The sequence below is a fragment of the Neofelis nebulosa genome, chromosome 7 (assembly GCF_028018385.1).
Source record: "Neofelis nebulosa isolate mNeoNeb1 chromosome 7, mNeoNeb1.pri, whole genome shotgun sequence".
Taxonomy (NCBI): domain Eukaryota; kingdom Metazoa; phylum Chordata; class Mammalia; order Carnivora; family Felidae; genus Neofelis; species Neofelis nebulosa.
In genome coordinates, this window is record NC_080788.1 from 48598294 (window position 1) to 48616243 (window position 17950).

A 17950-nucleotide genomic window follows, 5' to 3' on the forward strand; every position below is an offset into this window, starting at 1 on the left:
TGTCCTACTATGACATCAGGTGTAAATACACATCACATTGTTAGAGTAGAGCTTCAGATAAGTCAATCTAAGGTATGTTATTTGTTTGTATTTGTATATTGGTAAAACACTTAAATTTATTAAGTTATGTGATGAACTTCAAGACTGTATTTATGCTTTGTTGATAAATTGACGGTAACAATGATCACATCACATAATCTATTTTTTTTTTTTTACCTAAGCAAAAATAGCTTATAAGCAGGATTCCAAAGAATCTCATGAACCCATAAGAGGAGGAGGTGGAACCAGAACAAATGAGGGAAATAGAAAGCTACCAATTGCTAACATTGCTTCTCTCTAGTCTGAGCTGCTGAGGCAGGATGATCTTGTCTTTAATATTTTCTCTGGACTTGTGTTCCATTTTCTTTTCTCAGTGCAGACCAGCCTTCTTTACCGATGACTCAAATATAGTAGTTCCATTCCCCACGTCTTCCCAGATCAAGAAGTTTGATTACAAATTCTAATTAAGAATCCTTGTTTAGTGAAGGTCCCAGTAACTATGACTAGTGGAAGAGTAATTTAGCTACTGCTTACCAGAGACTGCTTTTAGTTTCTGGAAGGGTAGTTTAATAGAGAAGACTATATAATTGCTTATTAAAGTATTTAAATCTTAACTTCCCTTAAGCTTTTAAGTTTAACTTTAAAATATTCCATTTGGAAATCTGGTACTCTTTTTAAAAATTTTTTAATGTTTATTTTTGAGAGAGAGAGGGAGAGGGAGAGACACAGGGTGAATGGGGGAGGGGCAGAGACAGAGGGACACAATCCGAAGCAGACTCCAGGCTCTAAGCTGTCCTGAAGTGGGACTCAAACTCACAGGCCATGAGGTCATGACCTGAACCAAAGTCACAGGCTCAACCAACTGAGCCACCCAGGTGCCCCTAGTACATTTTAATAATCACTTTCAAGAGAGCTTTTAATTAATGTTTGATAAAAAGTTCATTTAAGTTGAATAAATTTTTTAAACAGTCCCACTTATAGTTCAGGTTTGTTAACAACTTAACATCATTTATACTTTTAATATATTTGATTTTTTTAAACAGCACTTCAAATGCTTGACACACAAGATCCCAAGTGCTTAACTCTAGTAAATATAATAAATTAAGCATATAGTGGTTTTCTAAATTCTCTGAAACACTTCCATATATTTGCAGGCTTAATAATATTTTAGAATACCTTTCAACAAAAAATCAGACGTTTAAACACAATTTAAATCTTAAGGCCAGTGTCACATCCTGCAATATGCCAATTGTGTTTAAATACTTCAAATAGCAAATGCTACACAGTTTGATCCAATGAGTATAAAAATTATTCAACAAAAAGTATCAATGGCTTTGAGAATTCTTTCCTAATATTTTTGAAAATTTGTAATCATTACAGATTTCATTTAGGAACTACAACACCCAGTGAGGTTTTCTTAGGGGAACTCATAATTTTGGCTCCAGCAAGTGGACCAGTTGCCAGTGCTGATATACTAAGTACCTCAAGCTTTGCACTTTTATGGTGAATTAACTACTTTAGTTAATACAGCGTTAAATGAGAATAGTGGCAATACCTTTAACATATGGTACACAATTGATGGCAGCTACAACATGATCTGTTTTTAAAGCCTTAATGTTTCTTTTCTAATTTTTTCATCACCTAAGTGAAACACTAGATTATAAACTCTTTCAGAGCACAGACTATATTTTTGGTCATCATTATAATCACAATACAGTATAATATTACAGTATGTATCAAGAAGCCTTAGTAAACATACATTAAGTGAATGAATACTGTATTCTTGCATTGCAGATGAGCAGAGGCACAAATAGATTGTGACTTATTGAAGAGACACATGTTGTTAGTAGAGCCAAGGTTGGGCTATAGATCTCTTGTCACCCAGGTTTTAGCAACTGACATGAACTGTAAAAGTTTATAAAGCAGGGGTGCCTGGGTGGCTCAGTCGGTTGAGCATCCAACATTGGCTCAGGTAATGATCTCATGGTTTGTGAGTTTGAGCCCTGCATCAGGCGCTGTGCTGACAGCTCAGAGCCTGGAGCCTGCTTCGGCTTCTGTGTCTCCCTCTCTCTCTGCCCCTCCCCTGCTCGCTCTCTCTCTCTCTCTCTCTCTCTCAAAAATAAACAAATATTAAAAAACGTTTATAAAGCAAAAATACTTTCTGTAAATAAATAGTAGTATAACTTGAATATGGCTTTTCCATTTTCTAGAGAATCATTTCAGTTATATCAAGTTTCTATAATAAAAATGGGAGTGACAGTTATGACATAAAAAGCAAATTATAGAAAAGTAATCATTGAACTTGTATATGGATTTTTATAAAAGATGAAAACCTTTTCTTTTATACAGTTTCCTTTTTTTTTTTTATAGGGGCATTACTCTAGTGTGCCTTAATTGTGATTTCATAGCTGATGTTTCTGGCTTAGATAATATGGCCACACACTTACGTCAACATGAAACTCATACTTGTCAAGTTGTAATAGAGAAAGGTACGTATTTATAATTGCATTACTTTGGATTTTTGAAATTTGTCCCAGTATTTTTGGTCAGCTACAATATGAGCTCTTTACTAAATCATTATTCTCACTCATATTTCATATGCCATTTTAAATATAAAACTTTTCTTCTAATTTCAGTTTCTGTTTGTATCCCAACTTCTGAACATCTTTCTGAGTAAGTTTAATTTTTAATTCAGTGCAATTTAATTTGATGGATTTTAGCACTATTGCATTTTAAAATGTATCATTAATAGAAATGAAAAATATTAAAGTATTTTGTTTGTTTGTTTTTTTTTTTAAAGCTGCTTGTTGAAATAGGTTCCTGCTCTTTGGAGCTCGTGACCTGGTGCAAGACAAGTTGGAATTTCCTAAGTTCAAAGTTCTGAGATGTTTTCTTACACAAAGGCAGTTAAGCAGCCAAGTTCATGACACTAGCTCTCATTATTCAGCAATTTTCAGCTTCAAATGGGACTAGATTCTTATTCCACCTTATCTTTGTGTCAGGTTGACATATCTTAACATATGTTTTTTGTTTTTTTTTTTCTCCCAGTTGGCTCTCTCCAAAAATAACTTTTGTTGCTACGGTCATTTCTTACTTTGCTTAAAATAATTTGCGTTTTTCTCTGCTGTACTTGCCTTCAGAATAATACATTCTAAATGATATAGCTGTTTGTCTTTTTGTCTGTTTTGTCTGCTTTCTTAATTTCTTATAAGTCTTAAGCTTTTAGGCCAGATGATTGTCTTTTTCCTCATCTGTTGTCTGTCATTGTACTATTTTTCTTATTTTTCAGATGCAGAGGCAGCCCAGAGATTTCAAAAAATGTCCAGGGTACACCTGGACAGTGTCCCCCTTCGATGGACACAACTGATGCCTGTTCTCTCTTTCCAAGGAATGTGAATAATTTGACTGTGGGACCTGCTCTAGGTTGTGGTCTCAAGAAATCAGATTTTGGGGAGACTCCCTTCCTTCATGGCTGGCCTCCCGTAAGGCTGATGCTGATTTAGCCAGAGATGGTTTTAAGCCCACCAAATTGAGCACAACTTCCCACTAGGGGCTTGGCTCTTGATCTTAGGCTTGTGGGTCACTTGTGGCCAAGAAAACCCATTCAGATAAGTGCTTCAACATCCAAGTTGAAGTGTAGTCATTTTGGCTGCTACCTTTTAATCTTTATCTAGCATGAATGCAGTCCAAGGAATACAAAAGCTCTCTGGTTGTTAGGAAACCATGGTTATTTTTATGTCCTTGGAACAACAGGTCTCTAAACTTATGTTCCAAATTGCAGTTATTTTTCTATCATTTAAAATATATTACTCAGTGCTAACTTTATTATAGAGCTTTAGCAATACCAATTCTCAGATTTTTGAATTAAAAAAAATTTAATTTTGGTAGCTTGGTTTTATGTTCTCCAGATTTACAGATGTCTATTTTATGATGTCTATTTTTATATTCTTTTTTTGAAAACTGTTGTTTAGTGTTTGCTTTGTTTTGTTAAGAACTCCAAGAGATTCCCTGGAATTCTCTATGGATTTCTTTATAGCTGCCTATTTATAGCTTTTTAATTTGGCTGTTGGTCAGACCATTAGACATTATTATATCCTCTGTCTTACTTTGGGATATTTATTATTAATATTATCTTAATGATTGTGAATTTTAAAGTGTAAAGAATTGGAAGAACCTCTTCTTGCAGACCTTAAAACAAGTTTTAAAGTCACATGTTTGTACGTCAAATACATAATAGCCACTTAACCATTAATGTAGTCTCTTTGGGTAAAGGTAACATTAAAAATGATGGGGGCCAATAATGCAGTTGTTATATTTTATATATATATTTCCTCATACATATGTATATTTTAAATATTGAACATTTGTTTATTTTAGCTATATTAAATATAGATATAAACAGTTTTGATGCTATTAATTTCTTTTAATAAAAGTTGTATTGTTTAAGTGCCTCAGGAATTATTTACCAATAAAGAATTCATATGAAAGCTATAGATTTTTATCATATAAATAGGAGCATTGCTTTAATTGTTTTATGGAGGCCTTGTTATTATTTGGCCTGCAAACTGAAAGCTGTGTCTATTTAATGCATCTTGCATTTTTTCCTCCAGAACAATTGAAAGGTCACTATAGTATACCAATTTCTTGAATTTTAAAAACAAGCAAAATGCTTTTTGTGATCTTACCTGCTGTGAGGTTAGGAGCCTCTGAAAGTATGACCTCAGTTATGTTTTTTACTCTAAAATCAAAACTTCTTTAATTTTACTTTGAAAGAGATTTAAAGCCAACTTAGATGACTACTTATTATAAAATGTGCTCCTTGCAAATAATAAGAATAATAAGTTGAATCCATTAGTGTTACATTTCCAAAATAATTTGTACTGTAAATGAATGATTTTCCAAAAGCTCCCAAAGTGGCTTGTTTCTTAATAATTTGACATGGGGATATATTAGTCTTTATTTCCTTATCTGTCTCTAGAAAATTTTTGTCATTCACCCTCTTTCTACCCAATTTTTAAAAATATTTTAAAATTTTGCCCAGAAACAACTTCTTTCTGTTTTTAGCATAAGTTCCTTTTTGTTTATAAATCTTTGTTTTGTTCTACCTTGGTTAAAGCTCAAAAATATGATAAACTACATTTTTTTTTTAATGTTTGATTTATTTATTTAGAGAGAGTGCACACGAGCAGGGGTGGGGAAGAGAGAGACAGAGAAAGAGAATCCCAAGCAGGCTCTGGGCTGCCAGCAGAGAGCCTGATGCGGGGTCAAACTCTTGAACTGTGAGATCATGACCTGAGCCGAAATCAAGAGTCAGACACTCAACCGACTGAGCCACCCAGGTGCCCTGATAAACTACATTCTTGATAGAACAATGTAGGAGTACTGCATTGTGTTCTTTCCTAGGACTGTATCTTATAGTGTTATCCAGTTTATTTTCTTGAAGTTTAAGTTCTTAAAGTTCTATCACCTATAACTCCTTTTTTAAAAAGTTGGTTTAAATAAAACATTAAGGCAGTTGATGTAAAATTTGCTTATTATAGGCAGTGGTTGAATTTTAATTTGGTTTTAGCTTGAATCTGATCCCTCCTTACCATCAAGTTTATTCACCTCATCAGAAATTGTCATTTCATGCATGTTTGTTTTGGTGACCACTGAATAAAAAGTGAGATTGGTTCAGTTTGAGTCCATCACCATTCTTAGAAAAAATGATCCCTAAGCTACATAGACTTAGGACTCTTGCCATATTTGTGTCACATTTTGGCAAAACACCTTGCTGTTTTGGGCCTCGTTTATTTATTCAGTGTTTCTTAAACATCTGATTTGTGCCTGGCACCATTCTAAGTGCTAGAAAAATGAAATGAAATCTCTGCCCTCCTCGAGCTCATGTTTTATTTAGTGCTTAAAGACTGACAATAAAAAGTAAATAAAACATATGGTATATTAGGTTGTGGTCAATATTGGGGAGAAAAATTGAGTAGGAAAGGGGAATAAGGAGTACAGGGTTGGAGGTGGGAGGCTTCCATTTGAAAGTTGGTGGTCAGAAAAGGCCTTTGAGTCGACACTGGAGTGAAAACCCGAACTGCAAGGAGACTGGGTTGGTTGCAAATGACTGAGGAAGAGAGAGAGAGCAGTAGGAGGCAGGGCGTGGGAGGTAATGTAGGCCATGTGTGAATTTGGCTTTTACTCTGAGATAAGAAGCTGTTTATTAGAAGATTTTGGATAGTGAAGTCTTTTATATCTCAGTAAAAACTACAATCAACAAAAAACCTTAAATAGAGAAGAGTGTTTATATTACTCTAGCCCCTGTCTTGAGGATAAACTCTAGAAGACCAAGGGCAAATTTCAGAGGATTATTTGGGAGGCTATTGTAATAATCTGGTAGGAGATGGCAGAGGGTTAGGCTAGGCAACTAGCAGTGTGGGTGATAAGAGGTTTGATTTGGGGTATATTTTGAATTTGTTGTTGGTTTGGATGTGAAGTAAGAGAAGAGGATGACTTCATAGTTATTACTCTGAGCAACTAGAAAGATGGCATTGTTATTAATTGAGATGGGGAAGACTAGGAAGAATACATTTGGAAGGGAAGATGAAGACTCTGACTTGGGACATGTTTTAGTTTGAGATACCTCTTAGACATCCAAATGGAGATGCCATAGTCATTCACTTGTGTGAGGTTAGGGGAGTTTCTAGGCTGTAAGTATCATTGAACACTGTTAAATGCCATTGGAATGAATATAAGTAAAACCAGAGTAATATGAATTAATTGGTATATTATACCACTGTCAGTATCTTGATTATGATTTTGTACTATAATTTTGTAAGATGTTATCACTGGAGAAAACTGGACAAAAGGTACATGGAATCAATATATATTATTTCTTACAATTGCATGTGAATATACAATTGTCCCCAAATAAATATTAAATTTAAAAAGGTCATGGGACTATAGATTACCGAGGAACACAGTAGAGATAGAGAAAAGGTAAGGTCCATAGTTTGAGCTCTGTGGAATCTGACAATAAAGGGTTAGGGAGATGAAAAGGAGGAGGAGACTAAACAGTGGTGGCCAATGACATAGAAGAAAACCAGGGGAGTGGTGGTGTCCTTGGGGTCACAGTTACTCTTTTTGTAAATAGGAGTGCAGACATGTTGTAGGGTTCTGGAATTCTGTTATTCAATATTGGTTATACCTACATGCTATAATTTGTTCTTAGGAGAAGATGATTACAGAATGCCGCATATCCTTATCTCTGGTAGCAGAACCTTTTGATCTTAAAAAAAAACTAAATGTCTGCATTAATCCTTAGCATGGTTAACTCTCTACATATATTCTCATAAAAGTAATTCTCTTGCATTTCTATAAAAGAAAATAAGTCATTGTTTCCCAAATGAATGGTGGAACTAGTGTGTCCAAAATTTATAAAGTATCTGGGGGGGGAAAGTTTCCATAGTCAAATAAGTTTAGGAAATACAAGTTAAAATTATACAGATTCTTAAAAAAATTTTATTTTAATTTTTAATGTATTTATTCTTGAGAGAGAAAAAGAGAGAGAGAGAGTGTGTGTGTGAGCCTCAGAGGTCAGAGAGAGAAGGAGACAGAAGCTGAAGCAGGCTCCAGGCTCTGAGCTGTCAGCACAGAGCCCGACACGGGGCCAAACTCATGAACTGTGAGAGCGTGATCTGAGCCGAAGTCAGATGCCCAGCCGACTGAGCCACCCAGGTGCCCCTAAATAGATTCTTTAATATAGGATTTTTCATGCTAGATGTGAGTGTCTGCAAGAATATTTATTCAACCTTACTTACTAATTTCCTGACATTAATTTCCATATAATACGTATGTAGAATGCTGATTTAGAGGAATCATTCTTCAGTTTCTCTGACTTGAGAAATAAATAGTTGTGTAGGGTTAACAAGGATGGACTCCTAGACATTTCATTCATTTTTATGTATTTTTCTAGACTTTATAACTTGATAGCAATGTACATTTTCATATTTTTAGAAGTTAAATAAAACCATATCTTCCTTTATGTTTATAAAATTGAAGAAATACATAACAGGGACAACCAGTTATTAGCTTATTCTGTCTCTGATTATAGCTGCAACAAATTTTTTTTTTTTTTTGGAGGAGGAGGAGTATGGTTACTTTTCATTTCACACTAAGAACCTTAAGAATCTCTCATTTATTTGTAGCTTCTTCTCCTTATGCTTAGTTTATCAATATACCCACTTACCTACTTTTCTTGAGGCTATTTCCAGCCTTTTATTATCTGATTATCTGTTAAGGAGTTTCTTCCAATGTAAAGTTTTGATACTAGCTCCACATTAAACCCTCTCAGACTGCTAAGGGGACAGTAGTTAGATAGCATAAGCTCTACAGTTGAGTGCCTCGTTTGGAGTTCCTACCCTGCTGCTTACTAGAGTGTGTGTGACTTTGGGTGGGTTACCAGTTGTCTGTGCCCCATTCCTCATTTGTAAAAATGCAGATAACAACAGTACTTGCTTATAAGGTGTTGAGGGAATTAAATGAATCAGTTTATGCATATAGTTCTTACAAAATAATTGGTCCATAGGAAGTGCTATACAAGTGTAAAGTTATCAGTGTTACTATTGTTGTTATATTACTACTGTTCATGATTTTATTTCTGCCTGCATTTTCTTAATCTTCATTAGGATTACTATTTTCAACATAAGCTTCCCATACCATTTTCACAGATCAGTTTTGTTAACTTTCTTTTCCTAACCCAGTATATATATATTTTTTAGAGTTATTGTTGAAGCAAATAGTAGTCATGCCATTAGATTTTTGGTATCTGATGTTCACCAAACTGCTGTTTGAGAATGTCTGTGAATGCTCCTAGGTTCCCTTTAGTCATAATTGTATTTTATAAATAGTAAGAATAGTCTTTCCACCTAATTATCCTGCCTTACGCTGATTGCACTGTGGTTCATCTCATATTTTCAGTCCGTCTCTCTGATTTTGAGATCCTTCAGCAGCCTCACTCTAATCATTTTGGTATTTGACTGAGTTTGCTCTCATCTCCAAACTTGGAGAAGCTACTGTGCATCTCCTTTGCTTTGTCATTTATTGAAATATAGGAACCTATTGTTTCGAATCCTCCACATGGATAAATATCTGTCTCCATCCCACTGTGAAGTATGGTATTGTGAAAGGAGTGCAGCTGTGAAATAAGGCAGCCCTAGGCTTAAGTGCTAGTTGTGTATCTAACCAGCTCGTTGAGCCCCAGCTTCCTCATCAGTGAAAGGTCTGTGAGAATTCCTTACAGAGTCGTTAGAAGAAAAAGACATAATGTATGAAAATTAAATTAGTTAAGTTATTAACTTAAATAATTGAAATTATTAACTTCAATAATTAAAATTATTTAGCATTGGCCTGACAAAAAGTAGTTAATAAATGCATGTTGTTGCCATTGCTGTTCCAGCTGCTGCTACTACTGCTACTACTGTTAAGGCTCTTCCTGTTACTGCTCCAGCTGCTCCTGCTCTTTCTGCTGTTAATACTGTAATTACTGCTACTGCTGATGACAGGAGACCCTGGAAACCACCTGTCAGTGGCATCTTCTCATCATTGAGAGTTTTAGTGCAATCGATTTGCACTGTAGTTATTTGTAATTTCGGCTTGTACTTCACAGGTCTTGCAGTACCTTCCTCCAAACTGCTGGGTGGATGGCATCTTATTGAAGTGCTTCAGTTGCATCTGATATAATTCTTTAATGTCAGATTGAGTATAGTTCTTACTTTTCTTGTCTAGAGACTATGAAACAACACCCTTGTTGAAAACTCGTACGTAGGGGCACCTGGGTGGCTCAGTCGGTTAAGCATCTGACTTCAGCTCAGGTCATGATCTCACAGTCCGTTAGTTTGAGCCCCGTGGTGGGCTCTGTGCTGACAGCTCAGAGCCTGGAGCCTGTTTCAGATTCTGTGTCTCCCTCTCTCTTTTCCTCCCCCACTCATGCTCTGTCTCTCTCTGTCTCAAAAATAAATTTAAAAAAAGAAAAAAAGAAAACTAGTACATAATTCTCTCTGTTGAGGAGAAAACATTCCCTTTGGGCGTATAGAATCCCCCTTTAAAAGAAAACTTTTAAAATTATTAGTAGGCATTCATTTCCTGGCTACTTATTCGATATTACTAGATTTATGGATATGTATAACTGTGCCAGGTAGTAGTAGTAAAGTTTCTGTTCCTTTTGTAGACCTTTGAAATGATTTTTTTAAAAAACTTTACAATGTTAGGGGTAATTCAATCATGGAATTGTACTTTTGTATTTGTTTTTCCCTTATTTTCATTTTCTTCTTCCTCTGTGTTCTCCAGTATACTATCTGGGTGAATTAATTATAGCATAGAATAGAAGTAAATTTTCAGGTTTTTTGCAAGGTTAATTTTCTTGACAACAAGTTCAGGTTAGAAAGATATTCCCCTCTAACACATCTTGAGAGTATGAGTCCATAGTAAATCCACAAAACCTCAAACTTAGGCTACTTAACCAGTTGTCTACTTTATTGATTGAATCAAATGCACTAAAAGCCACTGTTTAAAGTGATTTTAGAAGTTGATTTGGTTGTCTCAGTTACCTTTAAGTTTGTTTTAATCAAAGTACAGTAAACACCGGAGTTGAAGACTCCTCTCTCTTATTACCTTTATGTTCAAGTTACTTACTTCAGTTTCATTTGTGAAATAAATTTAAAAATAGTTTTTATACTATTGTTTAGAAGATTTCAGGAGTGTAAAATATTTTACAAATAAAAATTTGTATTATGTTTTATTAAATACTCCTAATTAAAAGAGTACTAGGAAGAAATGAAAACAGAAAACTTACTTTCCTTAAAACTGAGTTCCTCTGTCTTATTTCAGAATGGCTATTGTGTTTTATTCTTTTTTTTTTTTTAATGTGTATTTATTTTTGAGACAGAGAGAGACAGAGCATGAACGGGGGAGGGTCAGAGAGAGGGAGACACAGAATCTGAAGCAGGCTCCAGGCTCTGAGCTGTCAGCACAGAGCCCGACGCGGGGCTCGAACTCACGGACCGCGAGATCATGACCTGAGCCGAAGTCGGCCGCTTAACCGACTGAGCCACCCAGGCGCCCCTACTGTGTTTTATTCTTAACACCAATTGTAACTGCATGGCTCTTTAATAGTATGATGTAAATAAATAACCCTCCCATATATTCCTTGACCCAAACATTGATTTCTTGCCTTCTGTGTGCAAGACACTGTATCAAGTGCTGGATATGGAAACGTGAATAAGGCATATAGTTCATGCCATCAGAGTAATTACAGAATAAGCCAATCAGAATTGTAGACACTGAATCCACATCTTCACAGGGCCACATAGTAAACTGATTTCATAACCAGTTAAACCAGTAATACCATGTATATATTACATTATGTGATTTTTGTGAAATACTATACCAACAAAGAATCTGGACTTGTTCCCAAAGAGAAATATCACTATTATACCACTCTAAACAATACCAGTAACTCATTAATTATCCTTCATAAATGTAAGCCATAAGTAGGCTCTTTTAGAAACAGAATGGCAGCCTTTTAAAATAAGCTTTATGTTTAGGAATACTATCTTTCTTTAATGTTTACTTCTGGGGCGCCTGGGTGGCTCAGTCATTTAAACATCCGACTTCAGCTCAGGTCATGATCTGACAATCTGTGGGCTCGAGCCCCGCATCGGGCTCTGTGAGTACAGCTCAGAGCCTGGAGCCTGCTTCAGATTCTGCGTCTCCCTCTCTCTCTGCCCCTCTCCTGCTCATGCTCTGTCTCTCTGTGTCTCAAAAATAAATGAAAACATTTAAAAAATTTTTTAAAAATAAGTAAAAATGTTTACTTCCATTGAATACTATGACCATTGAAGAGTATGTAAGAAATCATTCCATTATTTTCTTGTGAAATTCTGAAATTATTTGGAGAAATTATTTGTTCTGAACACATTAAGTTAGAGAATCTTAAGTATTCAAAATGGTCAGTGTCTTCACTTCATATATTTGATTTAGTGGGAAAAAGGCAAACTGATCTCATTTATGAGGTATATGGAATTTATTTGGGGCTTATTTCCTTCTCTAAACTAAAAAAGTATTTTTTAAGTTTATTTATTTTGAGAGAGAGAGAGAAAGTATGAGTGGGGGAGGGACAAAGAGAGAGGGAGAGCGAGAATCCAATTGGGCTCCACAGTCAGTGAAGAAAGAGCCCGATGTGGGGCTGCATCCTACAAATTGTGAGATCATGACCTGAGCCGAAATCAAGAGTCAGACGCTTCACCAACAGAGCCACCCAGGGTCCCCTAATTTTTTTTTTTAATTTGAGTATAGTTGACACAGTAATCCATTAGTTTCAGGTTACAGCATATGGTAATTCAACTTCTCTATAAATGCTACGCTCACCACAAGTGTAGCTACCATCTGTCACCATACAACACTATTGTAATATCATTGACTATATTCTCTATGCTGTACCTTTTATTCCCATGACTTATTCCGTAACTGGAAGCCAGGATCTCCACTCCCCTTCCCACATTTTTCCCATTCCCTACCACATTCACCTCCAGCAACTATCAGTTTGTTTTCTCTATAGGTCTCTTTGTGCTTTTTGCTTGTTTATTCATTTGTTTTGTTTTTTAGATTCCACATATGAGTGAAATCATACAGTATTTGTCTTTTTGTATCTGACTTATTTCACTTAGTGTAATGCCCTTTAGGTCTATCCATGTTGTTATAAATCGTAAAATTTCATCCTTCTTTGTGGCTGTATAATATTGCAGTGTGTGTACACATATATACATACATATACATACACATGTATGTACATATATGTACAAGTTATATATATATGTACATATATAACTTCTTCATTATACACTCATATATTGATAGATATTTGGTTTGCTTCCATATAAATTATGCCACAATGAACAAAGGGGTGCATACATCTTTTAGAACTTATGTTTTCCTTTTCTTTGGGTAAATACCCAGTAGTGGAATTATTGGGTCATGTGATAATTCTATTTTTAATGTTTTGAGGAACCTACATACTGTTTTCCACAGTGGCCATGCTATTAACATTCTCACCAACAGTACACAAGGGTCCCTTTTTTTTTGTATATCCTCACCTTGTTCTTTCTTGTCTTTTTGATTTTAGCCATTATGACAGGATTTAAAGTGATCTCTCACTGTGTTGTTTTAATTTTAGTTAAAATACTTCAATATTGGTTTCAGGAGTAGAATTTAGTGATTCATCATTTACATACAACACCCAGTGCTCATCACAAATGCCCTCCTTAATACCCATCATCCATCTATCCCATCTCCCACCTATCTCTCTCCATCAACTCTCAGTTTGTTCTCTATCGTTAAGAGTCTCTTGTGGTATGTTTCCCTCTCTCCTCCCTGCCCCCCCCCCCATATATTCACCTATTTTGTTTCTTAAATTCTACATAAGTTAAATCATATGGTATTTGTCTTTCTCTAATTGACTTATTTCACTCAGCATAATACATTCTAGCTCTATCTATCTTGCAAATGGCAAGATTTCATTGTGGTTTTGATTTGCATTGCCCTGATGATGAATGATGTTGAGCGTCTTTTTATGTGACTGTTGGGCATCTGTATGTCTGCTTTGGAAAAATATCTATTCAGGTCGTCTGCCCATTTTTTAATTGAAATGTTTGTGTTGAGTTGTGTAACTTCCTTATATATTTTGGATATTAGCCTTTTGTCAGATATATCATTTGTAAATATTTTTTCTCAATCAGTACATTGTCTTTATTGTTTTGTTGATGGTTTCCTTCACTATGGAAAAGCTTTTTTTTTTTAAGTTTATTTATTTTGAGAGAGAGAGTGCACGCATGAGCTTAGAAGGGGCAGAGGGAGAGGGAGAAAGAGAATCCCAAGCAGGCTCTGTACTGTCAGTGCAGATCCTGATGCGGGGCTTGATCTCATCAACTGTGAGATCATGACCTGAGCTGAAGTCAGGAGTTGGCCACTTAAGTGAATGAGCCACCAGGTGCCCCAAAAGCATTTTTTTTTATTTCAAGTTTTTATTTAAATTTTAATTAGTTAACATATATGGTAAAATTGGTTTCAAGTGGAGAATTTTAGTGATTTCGTCACTTACACATAACACCTAGTGCTCATCCCAACAAGTGCCCTCCTTAATACCCATCACCCAATTAGCCCATCTCCGCCCACCTCCATCCATCAACCCTCAGTCTGTTCTCTATAGTTAAGTCTCTAATGGTTTGCTTCCCTCTCTCTGTTGTTTTTTTCTCCCTTCCCCTATGTTCATCTCTTTTGTTTCTTAAGTTCCATATGAGTGAAATCATATGGTATTTGTCTTTCTCTGACTTATTTCACTTAGCATAATACACTCTAGCTCCATCCACATCATTGCAAATGGCAAGATTTTGAGGGCTAAGTAATATTCCATATATATATATATATGTATTTACATAAATATGTATATCAAAATACGGTATATACACACACGCACACACCTTTATTCATTAGTCGATGGACTTTTGGGCTCTTTTATAATTTGATTATTGCTGATAATGCTGCTATAAACATCAGGGTGCATGTGCCCCTTCAAATCTGTATTTTGGTATCCTTTGGGTAAATACGTAGTAGTGCAATTGCTGGACAGTAGGACAGTTCTATTTTTAACTTTTTGAGGAAACTCCATGCTGTTTTCCAGATGGCTGTACCAGTTTGCATTCCCACTAACATTGTAAGAAGGTTCTCCTTTCCATATCCTCGCCAACATCTGTTGTTTCTCGTGTTGTTAATTTCAGCCATGCTGACATGTGTGAGGTGGTATCTCATCGTGTTTTTGACTTCTATTTCCCTGATAATGAGTGATGTTGAGCATCTTTTCATGTGTCTGTTAGCCATCTGGAAGTCTTCTTTGGAAAAATGTCTATGTCTTCCCATTTCTTAAGTGCATTCTTTATTTTTTGGTTGTGAGTTTGATTCTTTATGGATTTTGGATACTAACCCTTTATCAGATATGTCATTTGCAAATATCTTCTGCTATTCCATAGGTTGTCTTTTAGTTTTGTTGATTGTTTCTGTTGCTGTGCAGAAACTTTTTATCTTTATGAAGTCCCAGTAGTTTATTTTTGTTTTTGTTTCGCTTGCCTCCAGAGATGTGTCTAGTAAGGGGTTGCTATGGCCGAGGTCATAGAGTTTGCTGCCTATGTTTTCCTCTAGGATTTTGATTGTTTCCTGTCTCATATTTAGGTCTTTCATCATTTTTAATTTATTTTTGTGTATGGTGTGCAAAAGCTTTTTATTTTAATATAGTCCCAGTTGTTTATTTTTGCTTTTGTTTCCCTTGCCAAGGGAGACATATCCAGAAAAACATTGTAACAGCCGATGTCAGAGATACTACTCTCTGTGTTCTCATACGAGTTTTGTATGGTTTTGGGTCTCACAGTTAGGTCTTTAATCCATTTTGAGTTTATTTTTGTGTATGGTGTAAGAAAATTGTCCAGTTTCATTCTTTTCATGTAGCTGTCCAGGTTTCCCAGCACCATTTATTGAAGAGGCTGTCTTTTCCCCATTGTATAGTTTTGCCAGTGTTCACTGTCATAGGTTAATTGACCATATAAGCAAGGGTTTATTTCTAGTCTGCCTTTTCTGATCCATTGATTTATGTGTGTTGTGCCAGTACCATACCATTTTGATTACTACAGCCTTGTAGTATATCTTGCAATTGGGAATTCTGATACCTCCAGTTTTGTTCTTATTTCTCAAGATTGCTTTGATTTTTCAGGGTCTTCTGTGGGTACCTTCTCTAAACTGTTGAAATGTAACTGGGTTTGGAGATAATGGGGGCTCATGCCCTTGGATTTCTCTCCCCTACCATGGACATTAATATGTCAATCCAAATCTTGAGCAATTCTAAAATGGTTTCTCCTTTTCAAAGTGGGTACAATATATTTGCCCCTACTATGTAATTACAAGTCAGTAGGTAGGAGCTATGTGTCAAAATAGGGTGGTTTCTGGCAGTTTGGACCTCTATTTTTGATACCTGGTAAGCAGAGAAGGATGGGAGAATCAGTGAAATGAAAAGATAAATGAAACTTTAGTGTAGTCCTTCATTTAGGACAAACTGTACCAGCTTCTGCCAGTGATTCTAAGGTTACTAGTTTTTTCAGTCTTCTGGTCCTGATGGTGCTTCTTGTTTATTATAAATTAAATATTCCAGACTTAATTCAATATTGCCAACAAAATGACAAAATAGAGCCCTAGTCTGGCATCAAAATCTTCTGCCTTCACTAATGGTCTTATTATTATTAATTTTTTTGCTTCACAATTTCACAAATATTTTGTTTCTTTTGATTCCTGTCTCTTGTTAGTTCTTTCTTCTATCCATACAGAGTGGTTTTTTACTCTTATCTTGCCTAACTTTAGATCATACCTAAGTGTTTAGAAGTTGGTAGATAATTTCATATGATAGCAAATAAGGCTGGTCCTAACAGGAGTAGACCAGCAATCAAAATAAATATCTAATGTATTGTGTTTAAGAGTTGGGGGAAGTATGGCAGGGAAATCTCAAAATATGAAGGATATTTAAGTGGTAAAAGGCTTTACGAGCCTGTGTGGTACATCAAATAAATTCTGGACAGTACGGTTGACTCCCAACTCTACCCATGTCATTAATAATAACTAACATTTATTGAGCACATGTAATGTGCCAGACACTCTTCTTTTTTGTATTTGTTGACTCATTTAATTCTCACAAATTAATGAGATATGTGCCAATTTTATGGATAATTTTATGGGTAAGACAGTTGAGGTACAGATACATAATTTGCTCAAGGTCACATAGCTTTCAAGTAGAGAGACTCCATTTAAATTATGGCAGTCTGTCTTCAGAGACCAAAGTAATAAGCACTGTATGCTATTGCTTCTCTGGTTGTTCTTGTGGTTACACATGTAATTCCTGCTTTGTTTCTGATTGGCTGCGGAGTTACATGGGACTGAGCTTCAGTGTTTTCACAGGAGGGTAGGCAGCAACTCACACACTTGTAGCATTGAGACCAGAATCTAGCCTCCCAATCTTACAGCAGTATATCTATGATGTACTGTAGGCAATAGGACATTTCAGCAAACAATGGCCATAAATTGGTCTATTAGTAAGATTAATTTGGCAATGATACTCAGCATATTTAAGAGTGGAAAACATCCAGAGGCAGAGAGATCAGTTAAGCTTTTTCACTTTTCTTGGAATGATTATAAGGGAGCCTGATTCACAGGAAAGGAATTGGCTGTGAAGCAATGCAGTGGAAATTTGAAGTAGAGCCACCACTTTTAATCCCGGTTCTATTGCTTAAATAGACTTATTTAGCATTTTTGGGCTTCAGATTTTTCTCATCTATAAGACAGGGGCAGTTGTACAATCTCTTAGGGCTCAAGTCTAATTCTAATATACTGTGATATTTCTGAATTGAATTGTTGATTGATTGAAATGAACTAATAAAAATGGGGGTGGGGTAAAGCTCTGGATGATGACTCTGAGGTTATCTGTTTGGAAGTGATGGTTGGAATTTTTCCTCAAGGATGAAATAAATAACCCTGAGCCGTTCTGAGTGGTAAATATTTCCATCTGAATGTTTTGCAGGCATCACAAGTTCATTTCCCCCCCACAGTATATGTTGTTTCTCCCCTGAATTTCCTTTCTTGGTTAATGGTATTACCATTCTCTTGCCACTTGAGGCAGACATATAGGTGATCCTATTTACTCTACTCATTTATCTTTATCAAGTTGGTACTTATATTCTGTTGGTTTTTATTTTGTTTATTGTCTCCCTAAACCTTCCTCTTCTTTATTGACACTGCTGCTTTACTTGAAACAGGCATTAACTGTCTCTTCTCTGGACTTCCT

General features: G+C 35.6%; 1 protein-coding gene across 14 annotated transcripts in view; it reads left to right on the plus strand.

The window, feature by feature from the left end:
* The window catches only part of ZNF280D (zinc finger protein 280D), a 320006-nt gene that overhangs the window by 265056 nt on the left and 37000 nt on the right, over nt 1-17950 (plus strand). For 12 of the 14 annotated variants that reach the window (XR_009264122.1, XM_058737626.1, XM_058737625.1 and 9 more), the window contains 2 exons: nt 2410-2528; nt 2676-2712. Coding sequence is in view for 13 of the 14 variants with exons in the window: in XM_058737626.1 (XP_058593609.1) it covers nt 2410-2528; nt 2676-2712 (156 nt within the window). In the remaining variant the exon portion in view is untranslated. Of the gene's footprint in view, nt 1-2409; nt 2529-2675; nt 2713-2839; nt 3104-3328; nt 4486-17950 lie in introns of those variants that run through there. The other 2 variants (XM_058737633.1, XM_058737636.1) reach the window with 2 other exon arrangements.